Raw genomic sequence first — 24,920 nt, forward strand, 5'->3', positions numbered from 1 at the left:
AATAGGTGTTTTAGTAAATAATTGTTAACCCTAGCATGTGTAGTACCCTGACCTGTAAAATGTTTATAACATCTGTGAATAGTTTATTGCCTCCATATAAAGTGCTTATAAATGGAAACTTGGGATGACGTGTGACTGAGTGCAGAACAGAAAAGCAGAGGCCGGGGGTTGGCCTCTGTTACCCTGATCCACCCAATGCTCACGACATGGTGGGGATCTGAGGACGCTGTAGCTCTGTGAGTAGAGGCAGGAAATTGTCTCCCTTTGCACTTGGGCTATTTGGTGTACGTTATCTAGAGCCTGTCAGAGCCCTTTGGTCACTAATACACAAGGGATTTATCTTGTGAGTACAGATGAGTAGCTATTATTATGACTGGCAGCCGGAGGGGAAGGGGGAAATGCTGCCGGTTTCGGTGCTCGAAGGCACTGCATGGTTCTCAGCAGGGATGTGTTACGTTTCCTTTGCTGTTTTGTGTGGTGTTGGAGGAGTCAGTTCCCTCCTTTCTCAATGCCTTTCTTTTTCCAACCACTTTGACCTAACTATCTAGGTCATAAATCGTTGGAGGCTGGGTCTGAATCTCATAAACAGTTTGAGGCTCCGAATTCTACCCAAATATAAATAATCAACAATATACCAAAATATGAATAATAAAAATCACAAATATTTTAAAGCATAATTGTGATAAACATATTTCACTTTATTTTCTCCTTCCTCTTTCATTTAATGATGCTTTTGTGTCTGGCTTGGAGCACCCACGTTTCCTCCTTTTGGATTGGCTTCTGGTGTGAAGTTTAGCAGCTGTACCTTTTTTTTTTTTCATGTGTTCTCTCTCACTGCTGCTGTATGTGAAATTGCAGCTTTCTGTATGACAGACGGTTTCTTACGTGGCTGCATTAGCCAGAAAACACTGCAATCCTAGATGGAAATCTGGGCTGCTATTATCTGAGGCTAGAAGGACCTATGCCCCATCCATGCAAACCCCAAGCTTGAAGGGGAACAGATACCGTAGTGTTCAGTTAAATCTGAACTAACCTCTGCATCCTGCCATTGTGTTTTTTTTTTTTGTTTTTTTTTTTGTGGGGTGTTTTCCTTCCACAGACCCTGTCGTGGGGCTAAAATAACGTAAGGAAAACACAGGCATAAAAATCACAGACTCTCTTCTCTTGATCCAGGCATCAAAGACAAGAAAACACGGTACATGATCAGGTGAAGCCAATGTTATCTTGGCCCTGCAAATGACTCCCTGAGGTATATACAAATATTAGAAATATATTTTTCCTTGAGTAAGACAGGTTCATGTCTTCTTCCCCAATCCAAGAGCCATCCTGTAGATTTGAGAGAGAGCAAAGTGAAGTCTCTTTTCTTGATGAGCACCCTGCTAGAAAAGTGGAAGCTCCTGATGTCATGGATTGTTACCGGTTGCGTGGGGGCAGACAAAGCAGACTGTCCTAGCTTCCTGGTCCAAAGGTAACGTCTGATCAAAGTGATAGTGTATCTTGAAAAAAGGAAACTCATTAAAAATAATGTGTAAAAGTCTGTGGACTTTACTCCACTCTGATTCATACATAATACTCCAGTTTTACAGCTACAGCGAATAACCTTTTGGATCGATTTCTAATCTTACACGATTCTGAACAGTACTGCTGTTGGTAACTTGCATGAGTAAGTGCTGTGCTACATACGGGTGCTGTTTTAAGGGCTTCCCAGACTGGTTTCCTGTTTTTCTGCTACGCTATGTAATACACAGTGTTGTATCTACTTAGATTCTGACAAAATGGGATCTGGGTTCAGTCTGAAATAAAAGGGCAGGCTCTCTGGAAAACTTGACAGTTGAGACCTGAATTATTGGACAGAATATAAAAAAATCATAGCTTCGCAAGCGTTTCTAGAGACCTTTGGTACAAAACATTGGGTTTAGTTTGGCTTCTTGTTTTTGTGTTTTGTTTGGTTGGTTTGGTTTGGTTTCTCACAGGGCCACCTTCTCCATCTTTCAGTCTAAGGAACTTCTGTGAACTCACATGGATGTTTTGTGCTGCATCACAGGTATAGGAGAATCTCTGAGACGTAGAGAGCTGACAAAATGATGCAGTATCTGCTTGAACTGGTTGGTTTATGTTTGATAAATACCTGGATTGTTGTGCTGCTGAGTCATTGGAGAATGGAGACGATGGAGGAGGAAAGGGTTATTAGCAATTCTGTACTCTTTTTGGGTGCAGTTTATTTAGCACCTCTGCAAGCTTTAACATGATAACTCTTTAAATCTTAGCACACTACTCAGAGAGGTAGAATGTCATAAAGGTGTCTGGTAAACAGATGTTACATTCTTTATAAGCTGCTAGGAAGGTGTGCATCATTCTGAACAAATATGGAAGCAGCTGCAGCTATGGAAGCTTTAATTTCCTGAACAAATACTTCAGAGACCTATTCCACTTTGGTAATTGTGGCTTGGTGATCTACAGATACAAGTGAAGCATAGCTTACAGTAACAGAAACTATTAAACCAACTGATAATATTGGAAAAATAGATTAACTTTCAGCCAGGTAAGTCCTTCTTTGGATGATCTGTTAATACTTTCTCAACTATTGCACCTGGCTAATGAATGTACGTAATGCAGAGGGAATCTTCTTTAGGCAGGCTTATGACAGTTGGGTACATGTTGAAGCATTTTCTTACTAGTTCAGCTCCTTTAAAAAGCCTTGTGGTAAACAACAATAGAAGTCTTCTTGGGAGGGTTTCATCGAAGTGTTGATGAATCCAGAAACTTAGAGTAAAATCAGTATTAAACACATTGTCAAAAGCATCTGAAAGTAGCTTAGGGAAAAATGAATGTGTATAAATCTGATTTTCCTTCTAGGAGGGAAACCATAACCTAGCAGTAATAGATCAGAATAGTTTGCTGTCAAGATTCTCTGTTTACTGGTAGTGATGAAGTGTTACATGCTCTACTAATCGTGATATATATCTTCTGACTGCAGCAAGGGCACCAGAAGATCCCTAGAATTCAGAGCTGCAAAGTTTATTATCAGACTAACTCAGTACGGTTGGTAGAGGAAGATGTGTTGTTCAGTGTTTTCACTTTCTGGCTTTTAACCTGAGACACTCTGGGGAGATGTTTTTCAGCAAAGCTGAGTAGCTGAAGCTCTTATAATGTTGGATAGGGAAAATTAGCACCTGTCTTTAAATAATATATTTTTTAAAAAATAAAATTAAAATGGGCATTCTGCTGAAGATCAGGCTAGGATATTGTAAAACAAAACAACTCAAGACTCTTCCTGAGCTATGAAAACTGCTATGAGGTTTAAAAGCCACATGTGCAGGGAGGGAAGAAGTGTCTTGCTGGATGAGTATTACGACATGTTCCATGCTGCAACACACAGGCTCGGTGGGGTGAGCTAAGTGGGGATTTCCACCATGAGGAAAACTCTTCCTTCTTGGAGGTGTAATTCAGGCCTTTTCATTACCTATCCCTGGGTTGGTTCATTCTCCTTCCATGTAGCTGGCCATCTATCATTTTTGACAGAGAAATTGCTATGACAAAATGCTAAAAGCTCTTGCTCTGGGCTATTTTTAATGTACTGTAGGTGAAAGATCAAAACACATTTTTGGAAGATTTATATGCTGTACCCTTGCACTGTGCTGGATAGGATAAACAGGAGTTGACAAACTACAGGACAGGAGATTTAAACCATTGACCTCTGACATAAAGAGTCATCACAACTGTATGTTACCACATTTATGTTCAGGAGCTAAAGGCTTCGCTCTATGGGAATCTCATAAATGCGTAGTAGAGGTATAGAAACATCGTTCTGATTCAGTCTTTAAGTTTTATTGTGGTAGTCAGTAGTTAAATCTCCTTTCAGGCCATTGTGGATTTTAGTGCAGAGTATTTGTGAGCAATTTTAAGTCTTTGTGTGCACAATAACACATCCTTTTTTCTTGAAAAAGGTGTAGCTACTTAATGACGGGTCAGCTGGAGCCGACTCACCATTTTTAGCTGATTAATAGTCCAGTCTTTTGAACTACTTCCCCATGCCGGGGTCTCTGTTAAATATGTCCATTTCTGAAACAAAAACCCTGATAAAGCAAAAAGCTCTGGGATCTATCAAACCCTGTTTCCAAATTAAGTATATGCTTCAGTGTTCTGCTGCACTAAACCCCCCACTTCTGCAGTGCAGGAGAACGGGAGGATGGGTGCATCCAGCTGCTCCTCTGTCTGTGAGACAGGTGGCATCCAGTACCTTATCAAGCCTTTTTAGAAAACAGGCGTGAATGAAGAAGAGGGGTGAAGCTGATGGCATGGAAAGTGCATTGAAAAGTGCCGTCAAAAGGGCAGGACTGAGCTAAACGCAGGTTGAGGCACTGCTGCAGCCTGGCCTGTGTAGGAGATCACAGCACTTCATTGCCTTCCTGCTGTCTGGGGTTTTTCAGGCAACCCTGGCTAGCCAGCTGACCCTCCGAGTTCAGACAGGGAGGCTCTGTGCAGTCTTGAGCACTGCTCATGGTGTTCACAATGCGTGCTTCTGAAATTATACATCATTATGAGGGGCACATAACCAATTAGTATATGGATTTGTTCTGCATGTGCAAATCTTTTCTTGGGCTAAGGAAGTGTCATACAGAGACTTGGCTGAAGAAAAAAAGAAAATAGTTTAATCTTAAATGGTAATTGTCATCCTCTGGCTAACGATAAGCAATATTATGGCCTGCATATCAGCTGCAATTAAGCAGTAAGACACAACAAGGTGTATGTTACAGGGAGATAACGCAGTGTCTAAGAGCCAATGACCTGCAAAGCACATTATCTCCCAGCTGCACAAGCCCTACAGTCAGCTTGTACATGGACGCTAGCAAATCCACTGCCCCCTCTTCCCCGCCTTCATTTGGGTTTGCAAGGTGCAAAAAATTGTGAAGGATTTTCTTAATTTTTGTTGTATCACACGATTTTTTAAAAAAGCTGTCTTTTTTATATTAGTCAACTTCAGCACATTTGACAAGCCCATGAGAAGCGCTGAAGGGATGCTTCGCTGGAGTTCTGGGAAATGAGCATCACGTAACACGAGGCCCGTCCGCCCTTCGTTAGACACGGAGGTGTGGGGTGTGCAGGAAGGGATCTCACTGACGATGCAAGCACCAGGCTGGCAGTAACTCTTAATTTGCTCCAAGAAAGACTTCATGTTGTTTTCATAGATAGCAGGGGGAGCTTTGAGTTGGAACATTGTGTCAGATGAAACTTGCTTCAAAGTAGGATTGATTTTTGGTTAGAATTAAGGGCTGCAAGTGCGGAGCTCGTACTGTTTGTACTTGATACACAAACCTCTCGGATCAAGGTGCCATTTCCATGGAAGTGTTCCACGCAGACTGACCGAGCCATGGTGCTGTGTGAGGGTCTGAGTTAAAACCAGGGCTGGCAGCGTGGCGTGGCACTAACGAACTAACTAACAACAACTTTGTTGATGGACAAGATGGGAGGGCAGTCGTCTTGCAGCCCAAGCTGCCCCATACGGTGTCAGAAGCAGGGAGAGGTTCTTGGGGTCCGACTGGCTCTTAGGCCGTCTGGACCCGGGTTTCAGCTAGATGTCCTAGGTAGTGCTGTAATAAAAATAAAAATAAATGACGTTAGGCTTAATGTAAGACCAGAGAGACAGGGCAGAGGCAATAGGAACAGCTGTCTGTTCCTCACGGTCCTTGTGCTGGGTGAGACTGTTTCTGATTACAGCTATAGCACTGTAAATGCCTGCTAGATGTCTGGTGATAATCCATTCAAAGCAATTACAAGGCATCCGTCACCAGCAGGGTCTGAGCCACAGGCCTCTTATCTGGGAAAATTGATGGAAGAGAAAGAGGCAGTGAGGGAAGAAATCAATGCCTTTCACCAATGTTATCTGCCAAATTGAATTAAGCAGCATGGGATCCCAGCTTTGTACACGATGAGAGTCAAAGTTTAAAGAATCTGTTTACAGCAAGCTCGGATCGTGGGCAGGGCAGGTGAGGGAGCCACACTTGGCTTCTGCTGACCTGCAATTTCTTGGGCAGCCCAAACTCCCAGCATCCATGGGGCTTGGATGGGCAGAAGGAGTCCAGGACGTAATGTACAAAACACTTAACCCCATAGCACCAGTTCCAGCTGTGAACCTTGTGTCTTCTGGGGTCTTAAGGTGTCATTCCCTGTTCCTTCTCTTTTTAGGTGTAACACAAAGTATCCCATTGCTCACCGTGTCCCAGTTTTCATGTGTGCAGTATTGTAGAGAAAGCAATTCCAGTGATGGAAGCAGAGGCACAGCAGCTGCACACCAGTGGCAGTACGAGCAAAGCTCCCCTGCTTACAGACGTGTGTGGCGAACCTCCTGGCAGTGCACTGATGCAACAGAGAATGTAATCCAGACTGGTATTTACTGAAAGTCAACAGGTCTGGAGTTCAAGGGCAGGGACACAGCCTACAGATGGTGCTTTATTCCGTGTTTGTGCTCGGTTGCTTGCCTGTTTGTTTGTTTGTTTTTAGTGTGAAAGGAAATGCCACGCATTGTTGTGGGCTCCGGTGTTCTGCTTTCATTCATACATCTGCTTTCATTAGCTTGTCACTTACCTTATGGGTTGGAAAGGTAAGTGAAACGAATTCTCCATGTCTTCAAATAATGTCGTACTGGTTCCCTGTTTTGCAAAGCAGTGTTGAAGCCCAATACATAGATGGAGGAGTGCTTAACGTCAACGCTCTTCCTGAGGTAACGACCGCTCGGGCTCATAGTTCTTAAGGCATTTATAGAAATACGCAGTTTTGTTAACAAATCTGACCTTTGCAGCAATAAAACCTGATTTTTCCTTTGACCCATCTAGGTTAGCTACCTTTTCTGTGCTTTGTCCTGCACATGGTTGTTGTTTTGGTGTTGTTTTTTTGAAGGTTCATACCTATGAGGGATACAAGACTGGCGCTTTGTGAGAAGTGATAGAGGGGCCAGAGGACTGAGATGGCTGGGTCAGAACAGGCTCAGGGGAAGTATTTAAAAGCACAAAATTCTCAAGCTTGCAGATTAAGGACCTGACTCAGCAGACAACAAATAAAAAAGTAAATCCAAAAAGATGAGCCAGAAAACCCACAGATACTGTACAGAACAATTCAACTAAATCAGTTCAGCACAGAGAGCTGTGGAAACTTTTTTTCCTCCCAAATACAAGTCTGTGGGAATTTGCATTGCAGTCAGGTATACTTAAAGTGCACATAAGCCATCTAATAAAAATTCCACCGGAGTGTACGTCATACATCTGGGTTTTATTATATTTGTGCTCTCTTCCCACTGACAGTGCCTTTATAACTGGATTACTCACATATCATCATTAACTGTGACACTCCTGGGTTTTTACTGCTTCCCTGGTTCCTATCATCTTCTGCAAGCTTTATCCCTTCCTTGCAGATGTGCCAAGATGTATTTCTTTAATATCTTTTCAGCAAATGAACATGGGAGCACATCAAAAGTGTGGCTTGGATAGCACGGGCAGTAAGGAGGGCTCTCATCATTTCAGCCAAACTCCGTGTCAAACCTCTACCCTGCTACGTACACGTTAAGGTTTCCTATTGCTCCATGCAAGGTATAAATAAGGGGTGCTACTTCCAGTGAAATGAGACATGGTGCCGAGCTGTAGTTTGACCCTGGTTTTGATATTCTGGACCCATTTTTTCAGTTGTCCTGCACAGAAGAGTGTTAATTGAGGATGTGTGCTGTGGTGGCTCTGAGAGCATCTTTGTTTTTTCTGGTGGCTGAATGGCATAACCTGTTGAATAAGACATGAAGACTTTTTTACTTCAGGACTCAGGAAATTTGATTTTTTAATTTCTGATCTCTAGCAACTAGCTGGAGCTGGGGTTGGTTCACATCACTTCGCTGTTGATTTTTTCCCCCACTCCTCTCATTGCTGTTCCTGTTTGAATGAAGGCTCTTTGGGGTGGGGGCCGTAACTCTGTATTTGTAGAGAACTGGTCTCGGACAGGACTAGGGCCTCTGTTGGTCTTCTTAACCACTTCTGCTCTGTGACATTAAGTTGAGCTCAAGGGGTACTTAAGCCTACCAGGTTCTGTGGGTCAGGTTTCTGTGTGCGTTGCCACCTTTACCTGAACTTGAAGCATTGATTGAGCTCAAGATATTTTTATTGTGCTCTGGATGAAGAGAGCCCTGGGTTTTGGTTGTGGACTGGACTATAGCTTACTCAACCATGCTCCTTCTTCAACCCTGCAGATTCCCTGTGGGAGCTGGCCTGAAGTGCTAACTGTGCTCCGAGCCTCCCGGTGAGAACTCCGGAGACCTGCGGGGCCCAGGCTGGGTGACCTCGCTCTGCCGTGCGAACAGCAGGGCTGGCAGGTGGGTCTGGGCATGATGGTCACTTCCAACCAGTCAGCAGTGCATGTACCTGCAGGGCTTCTTGCAATGCAGAAAATCTATCTAACCATAACAACTTGACAGCAATCACATGCAAGAACATTTCCTCCTCTGTTGGTCCTTCCGTGTAGCTTACTCTGGGAGTGTAGAAAGAGAAAATGTGTTGACGCTCAATGCACCACTGTGGTGACAAGGTGAATGCATGTTTGTGGAGGCACTAGGTTTGTGTCTAATTGACTCCCAGTATTTTGGTTCTTATATTAAGAATTTTCAAAACCCAATTATTCCCTTAATCAAAAAAACAAGACAGTTTGACTGGTCTTTCCTACCAAGAGGTGTTGCTGCACTCAGAGTTCCTTGGTGACAGAACATATAATAATCTTTTCAGCCTCTGCTATTCAGAATTATCAATCCAAATCTGGTTTTATACTTTGTTTCTGTAATGGAGTAGCAGGAAAATCAGTTGCTTTGACAAGTAACACCAGGAGAGATGGCTTATCTTGTCAGTGCATAGCTCTGCTTTAGGCAGCCGGGTTCCTCAAATGGTCGCAAGTGCTCTGTGATTTAATAGAACGTGTTGGATAATAAGATCTACTACAGAACTACCTCCACGAAACAAAGTAATTTTCCATTAACTCATATTGTTATTGAACAAGCAATCCCAATGAATTTCCTTCATTTTCCCTTTCTATCTGTATTTTGCCCTGCATTGTAGAGAGCAGTCTTGCTCTGGTTCTTAGGTGCAAGTGGGCATCTCAAGCGATGCGTTGTTGAAATGTTGGAAAGGTCCTCACTACCGCTTGAACTGTTGCATGGGTAGAGGCATGTTGCCAAAAGGAATATACAAGGAAAATGGAGTAAAAGAAAAGCTTTTCAGGAGCGACACTGAGCATTTTGAACCTCTCAGTTTTTTGCTGCCCAGCAAGAAACTCTGACAGGCACCTAACTTAATGGCTTTGGAAAATATGATTCTTCTCAGTATGTTCCCAGCTGTCTGGTCAGACTCACAAACCACTTCTGAACACCTAATTTACAATGTCAAATTAAACTGGCATCCTTGATACACAGCTGTAGCTGGAAAATAGAAGCTTCGGGTTTTCCCTATGATTTTCATTTCTATATATAAGCAAGTTAGTAAAGTTAGTAAAAAAAATAAAAAATAAAAAATTGTGGATTTGTTTGTTTTTTGGGCTGGGGTGAGTGCCAAAATTCACCTTTAGCTTTGTGGGCATGTCATAGTCGTCTTAAATATCCATCTTCCATCCAAAAGTCTTGAGCACAAGAAAGTGAAGGAGGCAAATGAAATAATGCAGATTTTTGCTTCATGTGTTTGTGCCTGTAATCTAGGTCAGTAAAATGAAAGCTCCTAGAATACAGAGTAGCCAGATAAATTTGGGAGAGCTGCACAGGGATAGTCCAAGAATAAGGAAGGTGTCCAGTAGGGCTGGAGACAAACATCTGAGATTTCCGTATGTGAGGCCAAGCCTTATTTCCAAGTTAGCCTCAGCTAACTTCAGAAAGAAACTAAAACAAACAAGGTTTGCTCCCAAGTTCATCTGAAAACTGTGTAAGTGAATGCTATGTCCTTATCTTGGTTGGCAACCTAGCACTAACCCAGGACTGGTACAGATGCAGTTCTGGCTATAGTAACAAAAATACAACCCATTCCCGTGGGGGAATCATTTCTGCCGCCAGGAAGGGCTTCTGTGGTCCAAAACATCGCCCCACAGTGAAACTGTTTTAGCACTGGGTGTTAGGTGAGCTTGAAGCCATTTTCTTGGTTTGGAAAATGCTGTGTCTTGGCTTTATCGCCTCGCATGATTGTTTCAAAGTGAGTGTTCTTTGGCAGTGTAGTAGAATCCTTTTAATCGGTGGCTATGTGAATTTGGGTTAATTTACTGATTTGCAATCCGACGGTAAATGAGGCTGAGGTTTGTCACCATGTTCCTGAAGGAAGGAATTCCACTATTTCTTGTTAAGAAAATGAGCCAGTGAGTTCTTTAAGGAGCTGGGAGTATGATTGCTGGTTATGCCCACTGCTAATATCCAGGTGGTAGAAACAGGAAATAAACGAACACCTTAGAAAACAAGGCTGGATGAGTCAGAAGTAAGATTTTTTTTAAGCTCTGTTTGATCATTCTCTGGCTTTTCCACTGTTTTACAAGGGCACATTAAGAAATGTACCAGAGCTGTGGAAATTCTGCAGCCATTTCTCAGAAAACCATGAGAGAATTGCTTTAACATATGTTTCCATCTTCTGCTTTTTGCATTTTTCCCCTGTTGTATTTCTTTTTCTTTGACCTGGTACAAACTTTTATATGCTTACACGTCTCGCTATTCGAAAGAAATTTGACTTAATTCATTGTTAAAATTTCCCCACGAAGAGGTACGCATCATTTCCAATTAAATTCCTTTCTCCTTACAGTACGGTCACATGCAGACCTGAAAACAATTGTTTAAATGATGCCTTAAGAGAGGCTCATTACTAGGCTGGCAGGGAAACAACATGAAGGTGCTGTTTTTAATGCCCAGCCACAGGTTGGTTGTGTGCCTGAGAACGTTGAAGGCAATAAAAGTTGGATTTTTTTATTTTTTATTTTTTGGTATGCCAGAAGAGATAAACCATGGCAGGAAACGTGAGCTTCCTTCCAACATCTAAGACAATTTAATGCTACTTCCACCTATAGGCAAAGTGGTTTTTGTTGGTTTTAGGGGGTGTGTGGGTGTGCATTTAGCAGATGAATACGTGGCTAAGTTGCATGATCTCAAAACTGGAATGTAGGAACTTGGCTTGCGAGCTAAAATGGGTTAGCTATTTTATAGGATGTGACTACATGCAGGCAGCAAATATACATAGAGTATTATTAGCACGTAATAATAACCTGTTCTGTCATCAGACTTGTGAGGTGGCACATGCCACGTGGCGACATCTGGCCGATGTTAGTCACAAGGTTTCTCTCTGTTCCTACACAGCTACGTACGAGTGGCCCCACACAACACCACGGAGGGAAGCCTGCGGAGGAAAAGCAGAGGGCGGCTGCAGCAGCTCAGCCCCAAGCGCTTCCGTCACCACCAGGCTGCAGCTGGCAGAGCAGAGCGCCCAGCCTTAGAGGTCTCGAGGAGGTTCCAGCATCCCGAGGCCACCACCCCCAGACTCGTGGTCAGTTGCCATCACCGATGGCACTGTGGAGGCCAAGCATCTTTTTCCTCTGCGGGGTTTAAGCCCTTCTTGGAAGAACGTGCAGCTGGCACTGGCAGCTTCCCAGCACCGAAGCAAGGCAGGGTTTGGTATTAGCGCTGTTTCCTCTGTTGGTGCTTTAGGTAAATACACTCATGTCACCTGGGAAATTAACTCAAGGGAAATGACTACAAATTAGCTACCTGTGTGCACATGCAGAGCAGAGTTTCTGTTAGCTTGTGGTGTTTAAATTCAAATACTTTGAGAAGTCCTGACTTTTCCAACAGAGGCACCTAGCACCTTTTCATATACCTGTGAGGTCTCTGGCATTTGCCTGTCCTGAACAATTAGGGCACAGCTGCAAGCACAGAAAACTCAAAAACCATAGCATATCTATTTATTTTTTTCTGGACAAACAATTTTATTTTAGGTAATGCGTCTATACACTGTACATTCAGTCACTGTGGTATATAAGCATAGCTATTTTCATACATAATCTCATAAAGTCCTTTATTTTACAATATTATCTGCTTCAAGGGGAGGGGATGTGGAAAAGGGAGTGGAAAAGGACTATCAAGGTACACAGCGAAATAGATAAATATGCCAAGCTTTTTTCTTATTTTTTTAAATCAGGCATTTATAAACAAGAAAGCATACATTACTTACATAAAAATAGTTCTAGAATAGTAGAGTAAGTCATAATATTGTCATTAGCAGCAGCATAGGAGAGACCAGGATAACAAAAATGTGCTGAAATGCTATTGGCTATTATAAATGTAAAGATTTATTTTTCTTCAATTGAAAAAATGTCATTTCTGTGATTTCTTTTGATTAAAAAATGAACAACAAAAAGAAAAACAACAAAAAACAAACCAACAAAAACTTCTCTCTAAAACACCTGGACCGATGAGAGGGCAGAATGGAAAGAAAAAATCAACCTTTTGGTAATAAAATACTTTACAGTGAAAATATGGACAAATAAAATGCAAATGATGGAGAAAGGTTAACCCACATTTAAAACTTGCAAAAAGATTTTTTTTTTGTTTTGTTTTTCCTAACAGACAGCAAAGATTCGTCTTAGTTAAAAACACAACTCATAAAACAAGACAACTACCAGGTAAGAAAGAGTTTTGAAAAAGTAAACACCATATACACTTATAATACAACAGTGTAAAATGAAAAAAAGTATTTACATGTTGAATTTACTGTTAACTTTTTTTTTTTACATTGGCTAGTTCTGTTTGAAAAGCAGAATATTATGTTATACTAGTTAGCTGCTCCATAGATATGAATGTTATTGCTGTTGGTTTTTTCCCTTCGTTAAGTCTTCTTTCAGTAATAAAAACAATGAGTAATTAAACTGAATATACAAGTAATATATTTTTTAAGTACAGGGAGAGTCAACAGCCTGTATGAAACACCTCTTCTCCCTTTTAACTTCTTAAAGGAAACTAAAGAGCAAATGAAATGAGAAGATACGACTTTACAATTCCTACACTCACGGGTTGGAGTGCAACTGGAATGCAGCAGGGACTCAACAGTAAGTCGAAAGAAGAGCAATTCCATCTGAAAGGGCTAACAAGAGTTTTACTGAAGTGTAGCAGACACAGAAATTACACACAGAACTCCCTCACCTCAAGCACCTTCACAGAATTTTTCCTCTGAAGATTCCCACCTTTTTGACAGACATTTTCTAGACTTAGTGTCTCTATGGCTTTATGCTGAGAAAACTATTTTAAAATAAATTACATGCACAGACACTCTGAATTAAAAATAAATTATATATTCTGCAGAAATAATTAAGCGTTTGTTGTTAACACATACTTAGGAAAGTCACCAAATGATTTAAGACAGATTCCTATCCTGTGAAATTCTCCTGTCAATTCACTGCTGGTGTAGAAGGTTTTTACCAGTTTTCTTGCACCTTTTTTAATCACACTGATTTTAAACCTTAATTTATAGAGACGTTTTTCTAGGATGTTTGCACTCAGCTGTTGTACTTAGTAGAATTAGCACAATGCATGGCAAAAGAAGAAAACGTTTTTACAGTAACGGTAAGTAACTTCATTTTGGAAAAGTCTTTCCTGAAATGTTTCACCCCATTTATGTGTGACACAGAGGTGGTGGTCGTTGACAGTTAAAGAACAGAAAATAGCTTAGCAATTTTTTTTTTTCCTATTGAAAAAAAATGCAGAATTCATTTTGGAGGATAAAAGCATCATATGCACAGAAGAAACTGAGACAGCGAGTAAGCACGCTCCCTCAGCCACATGACAGAACAACTGTGTTGTGCCGCAGGTAAGGGGCTGCGTCTGCTAAAAACCAACAACAAATGGAGCTGGACGTGCTGCCATTTTTGTTGAGTTGTAAGGGGAGAGACGCAATCAAAGGCTGGGGGAAAAATGAACACCATTAAAGAAGAGTTTCAAGGAAGCTGACAGTGGGTGTGGGAATAGATTTGTTCTATGTGTAATTTCTTAATGTGGCAGTAAAACCTAGCAAGTAGGAGACTTGAAATGCACAATGATCAACTAAAGCTAAAATTATTTAGTTTCCCTTGAAGAAATAAGTGAATAATACAAATCTGGAAATCATAAGGCTGAGAACATTTTTTATGCATACTGCATAACAAAATAAACCCTTTACATAAGACAGTAATAATGCCCATTAATGAATATACGTATGGCAGAGATTTTAATTCCATGCATATGATTTAATAATCGCAGAAAAAAAAAACATACAAAGAACCAAAAAAAGAAAAAAAAACCCACATTAAAAAAAAAAAACAACAACACTGCCTAAGCATAATCAAAAATCCTTTTGCATTGCACTTTAGAGGAGGAGATCTGCATCTAGCCTCAGTCTCCAGCATCCCAAACACACAGGGCAAGCCCTGTATAAACGGACAGGTTCATGTCATTTACTTGGTGTAACTGTTTCTTGCTCCCGACAGGTCTACATTGTCCCAGTAATCCTACGCCTTTCGTATTTCGTCTTTTTGTACCTAAAACATATATATGAACTTCTTTGTTAATGCTCACAGTTATTATAATGGTTATTATAATGGTTTCAAGCAAACAGCTCTTGTTTAAAAAAAAAAAACAAAAAAAAAACCTCTAATGTACTGTAAGTAAATACCATAATTTTAGGATTGGAAGCCGCTTTCTGTCTACTGGGAAATAATTTTTAAGCTTACATAGTTTGTATTAATGTCCAAAAGCAAATAAAGATTACTGGAAATACATTTCTTTGTTTAGAGTAACTTCTGGGTATGATGATGCACAGGGTTTTATAGTTCTTGTTTTTCTTTTTATTCTTTAAGGTTAAAAAAAAAAAAAAGTGTCAGCATTGCCTATATAAGATGCTGAGAGGAAAAATGAGCTGGAAGGCACATCTGCAGCCCCAGATCAAATTTTCACTTTATGCTTTTAAGCTCGAGTATGTAAGAGGTGAGTGTTTGTGGGTGAAAATAACTTGTCTCTTGTTCAGTAAAGCACCAACTTTATTTGATAAGCACTTCTGGGAGCATCTCTGCTGCTTCCCAACTCCTGTTACACGGCCATGCAGAACAGGTTTAAAACGCAACCAGTAGTGCGCTGGTCTGGTGACTTTGTATTTGGTGGCATTCCGTACCCGCTGAGCACGCGCTTTGCATAAATGTAAATGACGACGCGAGGTGTCACCTGGTGGAAAATCGTGTGGATGATGTTAACATCTGCAGGGTAGAATCTAGAATGCTTAACTTGTAAACTTTCAAAATATGGAATAAAATGCAGAGTAAGATTCTGACAAAGTGCAGTTTAAAAAAAATATTAACAACAACAACAACAACAATAATAATAAGACAAAGTGATGGCATGCTGCATTTTTATTCCGGGGCTGCGGCTTGGATCCCAAAATTAAAGTAATTTCTTTTTTTAAAAAACAAAAGTTTTTCTTTTAAAAAAGATGTAGGCTTATTCACAGCAGCAAAAATGTTGTTTCTCTTTTCTGTAGTATCCAATAATGCGATGTTGCACTCTCCTTGGGCACAGAAATCCTGACAAACAGTTCAGAATAAAAGCAGGTAAATACTGAATTTTATGGTAAGATGGTGCAACGAAGATGAGTTTTCCAGAAAACTGAAAGCTGAAGTAAAGATTTCAGAATGACTTCGAAACACGTGTCTTCTGCTTTATTTCTCAACCGACTTAACAGATCATCCATTTCCTTCCTTTATTTCCTTCTTTCTTTTCCTAAAGCTGAAGTGGCTCTTGGATGAAGTGAGTCTTTGAACACATCAATTAATGAAGATGTCTTTAGAAAATATGGCATGATTTGCAAACACTGAAGTCTGTAAGGCTGGGTTTGTAATTCTAAAGCATACATCTTCTCTTCCCGCCCTCCCCCCCACCCTTACAATCCTGCATCTTCCTTTCTTCTTGTGTTCAGGACAGGAAATGAAGGTAATTGTTTCTAAGGAAAAAAATCAACTTGGAAAAGCACTCTGAAATTCTCATACAAGCACAGGACAGGATTAAAACTGTGATGGCTTCCTAGATGGCTGGAAAACTGCTAATGAAATGGCATCATCACCAGAGGGCTTCTACATGAAGAATCCCAAAGCCTTTAACAAGTCATTAAAAATTGTGCATCGAAGGTTTTTTTGTTTTGCTTTCAAAGGTTCATTATAAAAAATCTTGTTAATTTTTTAATACCAAGTCTGTGTAATGAATTATTTTAAATAGCTTATAACAAAAGTTTGTTTTTAAATTCCAAAATGTTCCAACAGGCAGAAGGGCAACATAAAAACACTGCCATGCTTGCCTTTCATTCTGATTTTAGTTGGACGATGCTGCTTGCTTGGAGTTTGCCAGTAGAAAATTTGCTGTGGACTTAAAAGTATTTTGTTTATAAACACTTTGTGTTTTATAGGCACAGTAAGATGTTGTGCTATATGGATTGGGGAAAAAAAAGAGGCGTAATTCAGTGCTTCTGTTATAAAGAGTAACGTTTGCCTTCCAACTAATAAGAATCCATATTCATAGCTCTGTGTGCTAAGACACAACTACTCACACATGCACTTACACACGTACCCACACATCCTCCCTTACTGTGCATATATGTCATTCTGTAGCGGAATTAGACGATGCGCTGTCTAGTTAGTTCTCAATGTTGCTCGTTGTGTTTTCACTGGTGGGTTGACTGCTTGATTTAGGCCACAGCTGTTCCTGAAGTTCCTTGACTACTTTTTCCAAGTGTTCTCGAGCCTCCCTCTCATGCATCAGGTCAGCTCGGAGCTGCTCCCTGTCAGCCTCTGCATGCTGAAGCTTAACCTGTAGGTCCTCAATCTAGAGAAAAGCAAAAGAGGGGTTTAAAATGAAAACATATTTAAGAGTACCTTGGTTTCCTAAAACTCTAATTGACACATCTTCAACCATGACTCTTATTTCTTTAGTCAGACACCAATTCAGCAAAGTAAACTAGAAGCTGAATTTGCCCAGGCAGTGGCTCACTTTCAGCTATTTGACAATGGTTATTAATACAAGTGACCAAAAACATTCTTGGTTGCCTATGTAAAAGACCCTTGCATCAGCCATGTAATGGCCAACAAAGACAGGTGAAACGTCCTCCCACGAGCAGGACCCCTCCCATCCCCACAGCAAACGTGAGGGACTGCAAGGAGGCCAGGTGGCCCCTGGGCGCCTTACTCACTTTGACTAAAATTCGCGCTGTTTCGATTCCGCCATACAAAGCTGGACTTTTAGGCCAGGACTGGGGTGGAACACGTCCTAATGTGCAGTAACTTTGCACAGACAAGGCCTCGAAGAACTCCCTGTTCCCAGTACCCTTAGACGGGGTCTCTTGGTGAGCTCTCACAGCCTTGTTCCATCTCACAACAGGACGTGCAGACGCCCTCAGCCCCCCCATAGCCCTCAGAAGGCAAGTTGCCCGTTTGTCGCTTACTGATAACAAAGGCAGAGAAAAGCCCCAGTACGGAGGGATGACTGAACACACACAAAAAATGGCACCTTTTTGAACTACACAATTTTAGGCCACCAACAGCTAAGATGAGCAGTTACCAGAAACTGCCATTTAACAAAAGGAAGGAAAACTCGCATGTTTGGGGATAAAATGAAGGCTTCCCTACCCCCTCCCCCACCCCTATTTGGATCTTAGTGTCAAGATAAAATGAGCACGAGGCCTAACGCACAGCACTGCTCAGTGACAAGTCACCAGCTAACAGGTTCAGCTTGCACAAAGAGCTGTACAGGCCTGAATTTATTGCCGTATTTCCTCGTATGCCTGACGCTGCCTCCCAGACGAAGCCTGTCTGAAGGACTGTGGTTTCCTCAAAAGTACCAACAAGTGACGAGCACCATACAAGTGACAAACTTCCTGTACACATTTGCCAAAGTAGAGTTAAGATAAGAAGATGTACAAAGCCTTATTTTAAAGCTTCTAACAGAACTCTCTACGTGATATTCACTTCTTGTAAAATTCAGTCTTTGAAGTTAGTTACCTACGGTATTTTTCTATGAAGAGCCATGCAGAACTCTCTGAGGAAGCTGCTCAAGACCTGTTTATTCCAGACCCTGAAACGTTAGGTGCCCTCTAATATTTTGCTCGAGCACAGCACTGCTTTACCTTTCCTGCCTGCACTGCACCCTGGCGCTGGGCCAGCCAGTGACGGACACACGATAGGACCCTGCAGGCAATACTGCAAATACGCCTGGTCCTTAGAAAAGACCAAACTGCCGCACAGTCAGCTCCTTGAATTCTGGTTTTAGCCTTTTACTTTTAGCATTTACTCCTGCCCGAGGAGGGGAATGTAGTAGGGGGACTGAACATCCCCACTGTCACAGCTTCCCTATTTCATGCCCCTTTCATGCAGCAAGGGGGGGACACACCTGCAGGGTTGTGACACTCTATGCGGTGTGTCCGGAGTTCACGTTTATCTGTGCTTGTTGTTGCCCTGTTTTGTTTTTGTTGTGCTTTTTTTTTGGTTGGTTGGTTGGTTGTTTTTTTTTTTTTTGACTGAAGTGGAAGTCAACTGCAGGTAACGCCCAGTAGAGCAGCTCTCACTCTGGTTATGTTTAGTCTGGACACCTCTTATCGGTGAGACATCCTGTGATGCTAGAGAGGAAGCCCACATCATTTCCTGCTTCTGGTCTCCTGGTTAGCCATGTCTCATAGTGGTAACAAGCGGACCACTCCCCTTCCCGTTATTGAGAGCCTGGGGTTAGAGGGATTTCTGATTTCTATTGCTTTTTCTTTTCCTTTTCCCTCCTTCCTTAAAGTAACCACATCAAGTATTTGCAGCTTATGCTCTAGGCGTAGCAGCTCCTAACGCACGTGTACGTACCAGCACGCGTGGCAGAGCAGCTGCTGGAGTGAGCGCCGGCTAAAAGAACTCCCTTTAACATTAATTCAGGTAGTTACACCAGGCAAGTTAATCCCCTTGCAAATGCACGATACCTCTGTGGCATTTGCATCTCAGGGGCACGTATCTCTGCCTGCAGGAGTTTAAATTTAAGCAAGCCCCATTTTTCAGAGACCTTCTGTCGCTTACTCTTTCTGGCCCATGCCTTATATCACGCATTTCTCAGCCGAGCTTTCAGTCTGGGAGCCAGTGATGGGAAACCAGTGGTTTGGCAGAGGGCTATTTAGGTGGGAGCAGGTCAGAGCAAGACTGCAGGGGAGGCAGATACAGCAAGGAAAGGAGAGGGGCTGCTTAGGATCCCCCCTCCACAGAGGAGGTCTGGTTTCAGGGGTTAACAATGGGTACGGGACTGTGTCCTTTTATAGCAAATGCATTACTGGGCAGCTGGGACCGTTTTATTGGAGGAAGGGGAAGGCAGGGCATGTGATGGATTGCTCCTCAGGGCTGTTTCTCACGGAAATCCAGGAGGCTGCCATCCTGCTCTCAGCTCAGCCTGTTACGCTGGGTCATTTCAGGGGCTTGGAGCAGTGGATGCCTTGCACCCACGTGCCCTGCAACACCAGGGCGCAGCAAGGCAGCTTAAGGACACGCAGCCTGAGCTCTGGGGTCACTTGGCTTTGGTGAGTTTAAATAAGCTTAAAAACCTACACGAGAACCTGATGCAGAGAGGGTGGGGAGAGATTTTTAGTCTGAAAGCCTAAAGCACCCATGTCACGTGTGATGACATGTTCCTGCATTCCTAGAACTTTGTCACTGGGCTCACACTGGAAGGTTTCCTAGACCTGACACTTGCTGTTTTGGGGCTGTACAGCCCTGACAGCACTCCGGCCCCGCACAGCACCTTGCTTACTGATGGGCCCTGCCTCCTTCTCCTGTCTTGAATAGTTCCTGCAGGTCTGCCTTGACCTTTATGAAAAATGCTGTCAGGTAACGTGACTCTGGCTATGATTTATAGTATTGAAATGGATCCCCATACAATGGTACGGCCAACAGAGTATTAGTGGAACACAAATCACGTCTGGCACTTGTCTTAGTTCCCTGTAAATGGTGACTTTCAACTGACAAATGTGCCAAGGTCTGGGCAGAGCTGGGGGACTGCCACAAGTGGCCAAAGGCATGTTAGTAAACCCTGCAGTTAGGACTAGGGCTGTAATCTGACACAATGGGGGCATAGAAATTCTATGGAGGAGTTGGACTTCATCAAATTAGACAAAATGAGGCCACTGGCAACCAAGGAAAAACAGACACTGGAACTACCCCTGAAAACTGCCGAAGCAGTAAGCTGATGTGCCGTTAGCTTTCCGCGTTCAGGTCTTACCTGGGCAGAGTACTTGGCCCGAAGCCTGCCTGCTTCACAGCCCTTGTCACAAACTCGGATCTGCCTGGCTTGTTCCAGTTCCCTCTTTAGCCGTATCCGAGACTCATTGGCTTCCTTCATTTTCTTCTCGTTCTCAGCTCTCAGACGTTCAATCTCTTTCCTTAAGTTGCGCTTCGCCTCTGTTGCTTCTCTCAGTTTCTCCTTCTTAGCCACTCGTAGGAACTCCAGCTCCTAGAAGACACAAGCAGTAAACTTGTGAGAATGGAGGCGCAGGGACCGCATCGGTGCAAGGGCACAGAACCGCAAAGGAAGCGATCCCAACCGAAGCCCTCCCTCCCGCTGGTTAACACCATGGCTCATGTCTAAACCTCGCTCTAAACTTTCTGCAAGCTTTTCTCCTGTAAATCAACAGGAGATCCTACGCCCAAGATACATACCCTGAATTCTTGGGTAATAAAAAGCTGTGCTGCATCCACATTTTGCTTTGTCAAGCAAAATAGCTGTGACCATCTGTGACTGAATAAAGATGAACTGGAGTTGGAGACAGCTACCAGCAACCTGCTGCTGCACACTAGCTGGAGGTTTCAAACTAACCGACTGCAACGCCTGCGCTTCTTGCACTGGAGACGCACCACGTGAAGACAGATGCCATTTGTGGATGCCCTTTGTGCACAGCAGAGCTGAACAGGACAGGTTATTTCTTGCTGAAGAAATCAATACGCAGCTCCACCTTACAAAGCTCCCCAAAAGAACATTTAAGGCGAGTATGAGAAAGCACCAATTGTATATATTCTCAGGAAATTTGTTCTGCTGTAGGTAGGCGCTGTGCAGTCCTAGGTCTGGCAGCCAGCCAGAGCACTGCTCTGTGACATTTGGGAAACTGCAGGCTAAAACCTTAAGCTAAATCGAAACCATGCTTTGCTCTGGAAAGTGCCGCCTCTCAGTGTCCAGGTTCTTAACAGGAACTGCTGCCGTGAAATCCCGTCCCCGGGGGAGCCATTAGTCGGAGTGATAATGACAGGGAGACTAACGGGACAAAGGAAGAAACTCCAAAGTTGTTAAAAAGTTGATGTGAAAAGACAGGTTCAACACTGCTTTGAAAACTGTGCCTGACTAAAGGCCTGTCTCCCAAATGGTTAAATCAGAAACTAAAGTTCTTTTTTTTTTTTTTTTTCCAGAAGCAGCATTTCCTCTCTGTCAGACACAAACCCTCACGGCAGCATGTTTCTGTTAAGTAACACTGCAGTCGGGTCATGGGAAATTCACTCTTTTGACAATCTCACTTCCTAGCCAGGCCATTGTTAGCTCAGCCCTGCCTCTGGAAGCCTGCACACATGTACTTTCTCTGGACGTGCAACTGGAAACCCACAGCTGCCCAACTGGAACCTGACAGCGATACCACATTCCCTCTCCTTGTGCCCTGTTGCTGGATTTAATGCCCCAGCGCTCAGTTCTGCTGCTTCACCACCTACCTCCTACCATTCCTATTTCACTTGGAGTGTGTGCTGCGTACTTGGTTAACAAGTTTGACAGTTAGCTTTAAGTATATACACTGCTTATAAACATGTAGTTGTACTTCTAAATACACAAAATAAACAAATTTTCTGAAGCATGAGGGAACGAAGCAATTTGCTCGGGATGACAAGAAGTGCAGCTCAGCTGAAGACAGCTCTCAGCCGCCATTCTCTGGGGCTGGGGGCACACAGATCCCATCCCCGAGCCCCTGCCCTTTGCTTCGTCTGCACCCACCTGCCTCTGACCAGCTGCACAGCAGCAGTGTTCTGTCCCCGGGCTCGATGAAAACGGGCCCTTCGTGTCCCGTGGGCACCCCAGGTCTACCTCAAGGCCCACACTGCCTTGGTTACAGCTCCACGTACGGTGTTCAAAGGCAGATCTGAACTGGCGCTGTCTGCCGTTCCTACGCACTACTTTTGCCCTGTGTCAAGTGAAACAAAAGTTCCCCTGCCCATTCTGTTCAGCCACCGTGACTTGCTAACGGCCAGCAGCAGCACGTGTTTGCAGCTTTTTTGTCCGACTTCTCTTTCTTTGATGTGATATATCAAGGATTTAGAGAAATTAGGAGCTTCTCCACTCAACGGAACAGGAAACGTTCAGTGAGGCAAGGCCAGTGGAAAGCTTAGTAAGACGCGTAGACTTCACCAGAGCTTCTGCAAGTGTCCCTGCCCCAAGGATACCTTCCCTCCAGCAGCTGGGCAATACCAGGATTTTTTAAATCTTTTAAACTACAAATAGAGCCTCCATAATGACAGGGACGTTTCTAGTTCAGTGAAATTAAAATAAAATGAACTGTGCTGGAAGAGAAGATTCTTTTTCAGTATAGATGTTGATTTTGGTAACCATGGACTTAGACCCTAAAGTAAAAACAGGTGACAAGCTTAAAAAAGTGTAAGAATGGTTCCTGCATACTTCAGTTTCCCAGATGAATTTACCAACAGTTCTCCAGTAAAGGCTGTTGCTATTTGGGAAAAATAAGGCATTTTTTTTAACCGTGAGACTACCTAATGGTTTCTGTCTGGAAGAGTGATAGCAGACCGTGATAACAAAGCTGTTCTGCGACATTACCTGATGTAGGCTGCGTTTGGCTTGCAAGGCAGCGTTTAGCTTCTCTTCCTGCTTCACTCTCATTTTAACAACTTCATGAAGGAATTTTTCTTTGGCTTCTTTTGTATCTAGGCCACTGTCCAGGGCCTGCCTTAGGTGCTCCAGCTCAGCTTCCAACCCACTGCTGTGAGAGTCAGAATGTGTTGCAACCTCATATGAACTGTTGACTGTGACTGGGGCTTGCATCCCAGGTGAGCTCATGTCCTTTGCAGAGCTGGATGAAGTAAAGGATGGGGAGGAGAGCGAGGATAAGGAGGAGGTGACTGAAAAATAGAAATATCTAAAATTAATCAAAAAATGTATAAAACAAATATAACTTAAAATATGCTGAGGCCCTTTTCTAAAGAGGAGACATTCAGTAATTAATGAAAAAATGGAAGAAAGAAAATACTTATTTTATACTTTGACACCTGAAATGTGATGGCAATGCAAACAGATTAACTTACGGGACCGCCTTACAGTTTGCCTGAGCTGTGACTTTGGGATTTATGTCACAGTGTTTTCTCGGTGTGTGTAAAGAAACCAGTTCCTTCGTGGAAACCTGCATGAGCCCGATGTTTTCAGTGGGTAAAGTTTCTTCTCTTGCATAAACGGCATGTAGCAAGGAAGCCAGCAGCAGCAGTTTCTAAGTGACTTAATAATGAGGTGACAGCAGTATCTTCATCTTTCGCTGAGGAGCCCAAGGTGTGAATACTGTCTAAGAACAAACTGACTCCTGATCTCTGCTTTGTGTATTCATCTCCACGGATGCAGTACTGAAACCGAGCACGTTCTCTGCCTGACAGAAAATTGTGTGCGAGTGTGTGTGTTCTGGAGCTGTTACGGGCTACTTGTGCATAGCCCACAAAGGCCTTTATAGAGAGCTCTTGATCAGATAGCAAAGCACCGCTGTTTTTCTATGCACAACAACCATGATGTCCGCCTCTGCACAACACTTACCTGCTCTAATGAAAGGCTATCTGCTTTAATGAAAGCCCCCAGGTTTGTGGACACTTGTGGTTCAGGTACTTCTTTTTGTTGAGGCACCTCTGTTCCTCTCCCAAGAAAACACCCCCTCAACGTGTGTCCCAACCTTATTTTTCGTTACTAAAGACTGCATTTTTGCATGCCGTGGAGGTACGAGGCTTCCAGCATTCCGTTTAAACACAACCTAAGTTCAGTACCTAACTCCTGCGGATTACTAAGGAAAATCCAACACAAATAAAACACAATAAAAGCAGGAGTGACTGTCACTTACATTCTTCCCTGGTTTCTACTTCAATTTCTGCTTCTGATTCCTTATCCTCTTCAGGGGCAGTAACAGTGGCCACTGGTTCTGGGATAGTCGGGTTCTCTGCAGCAAGTTTTCTTTTCCGCGGCTGGACGGTGCTGCTCAGCGGCTCACTGCTCCGCGACACTACTGTGGCACAGGGGGGGTTGCTCACGATCTTCTGTTGGGCTGGAGGTGCAAGTGCCACATTGGGGGCCACAGCATTCTCAAAGCTTTTGTAGGAGTAAAAACTGTTGGAGAGGGGAAGGCAAAAGGAAGGAGAATAGAGTCAGATTCTTGGCTTTAAAACGCCTCCCAATCCATGCGCTACGCTGAAAGTGCGAGACACCAGACACTTAGGGGTGACAGTGAGGTTCCATCGATTTACACCAGCTAAGAATCTGGCTATGTATTCCTTAAGCGTTATGCACTCACTTAACTGTGGAAATGATTTATGCTGCTAATTTCCATCCAATTCAGGAGGGATCGTATTTGAAGTACCACATATTCCAAGGGCACCGAACAGATTAGATCTCAAGTCTAAAAATTATTGTGCTGTTTCCTCATGATCTTCATGCATTATTGATCTTCCTAGTCAGACTTCTTTAGTTCTGTCTGTCCACAAATATTTTGTAAGCTTGGAAACAGCCCTTTCTTAAGAAAGGCCACAGGAGTGCAAGAAGCATATTCTTGAGTACCTGTATTTTCTTGACACAGAATGCATCTGAGTGCACGTACGTAAAGTCGCACTTAAATAAACTA

The 24,920-nt window shown here is 42.9% G+C and overlaps 1 protein-coding gene across 2 annotated transcripts in view; it reads right to left on the bottom strand.

Annotated features, from left to right (window-relative positions):
* Positions 1–11,929: 11,929 nt before the first annotated feature.
* The window catches only part of SKI (SKI proto-oncogene), a 134,800-nt gene continuing 121,809 nt past the window's right edge, over positions 11,930–24,920 (bottom strand). For both annotated transcript variants that reach the window (XM_035344892.1, XM_035344890.1), the window contains 4 exons: positions 24,147–24,409; positions 22,871–23,172; positions 20,288–20,518; positions 11,930–16,876 (listed from right to left, as the gene is read on the bottom strand). In XM_035344892.1, the coding sequence (XP_035200783.1) occupies positions 16,688–16,876; positions 20,288–20,518; positions 22,871–23,172; positions 24,147–24,409 (985 nt within the window). In that variant the 3' untranslated portion in view covers positions 11,930–16,687. The remainder of the gene's footprint in view (positions 16,877–20,287; positions 20,519–22,870; positions 23,173–24,146; positions 24,410–24,920) is intronic.

This window comes from Oxyura jamaicensis, chromosome 21, assembly GCF_011077185.1.
Source record: "Oxyura jamaicensis isolate SHBP4307 breed ruddy duck chromosome 21, BPBGC_Ojam_1.0, whole genome shotgun sequence".
NCBI classification, from domain to species: Eukaryota; Metazoa; Chordata; class Aves; order Anseriformes; family Anatidae; genus Oxyura; species Oxyura jamaicensis.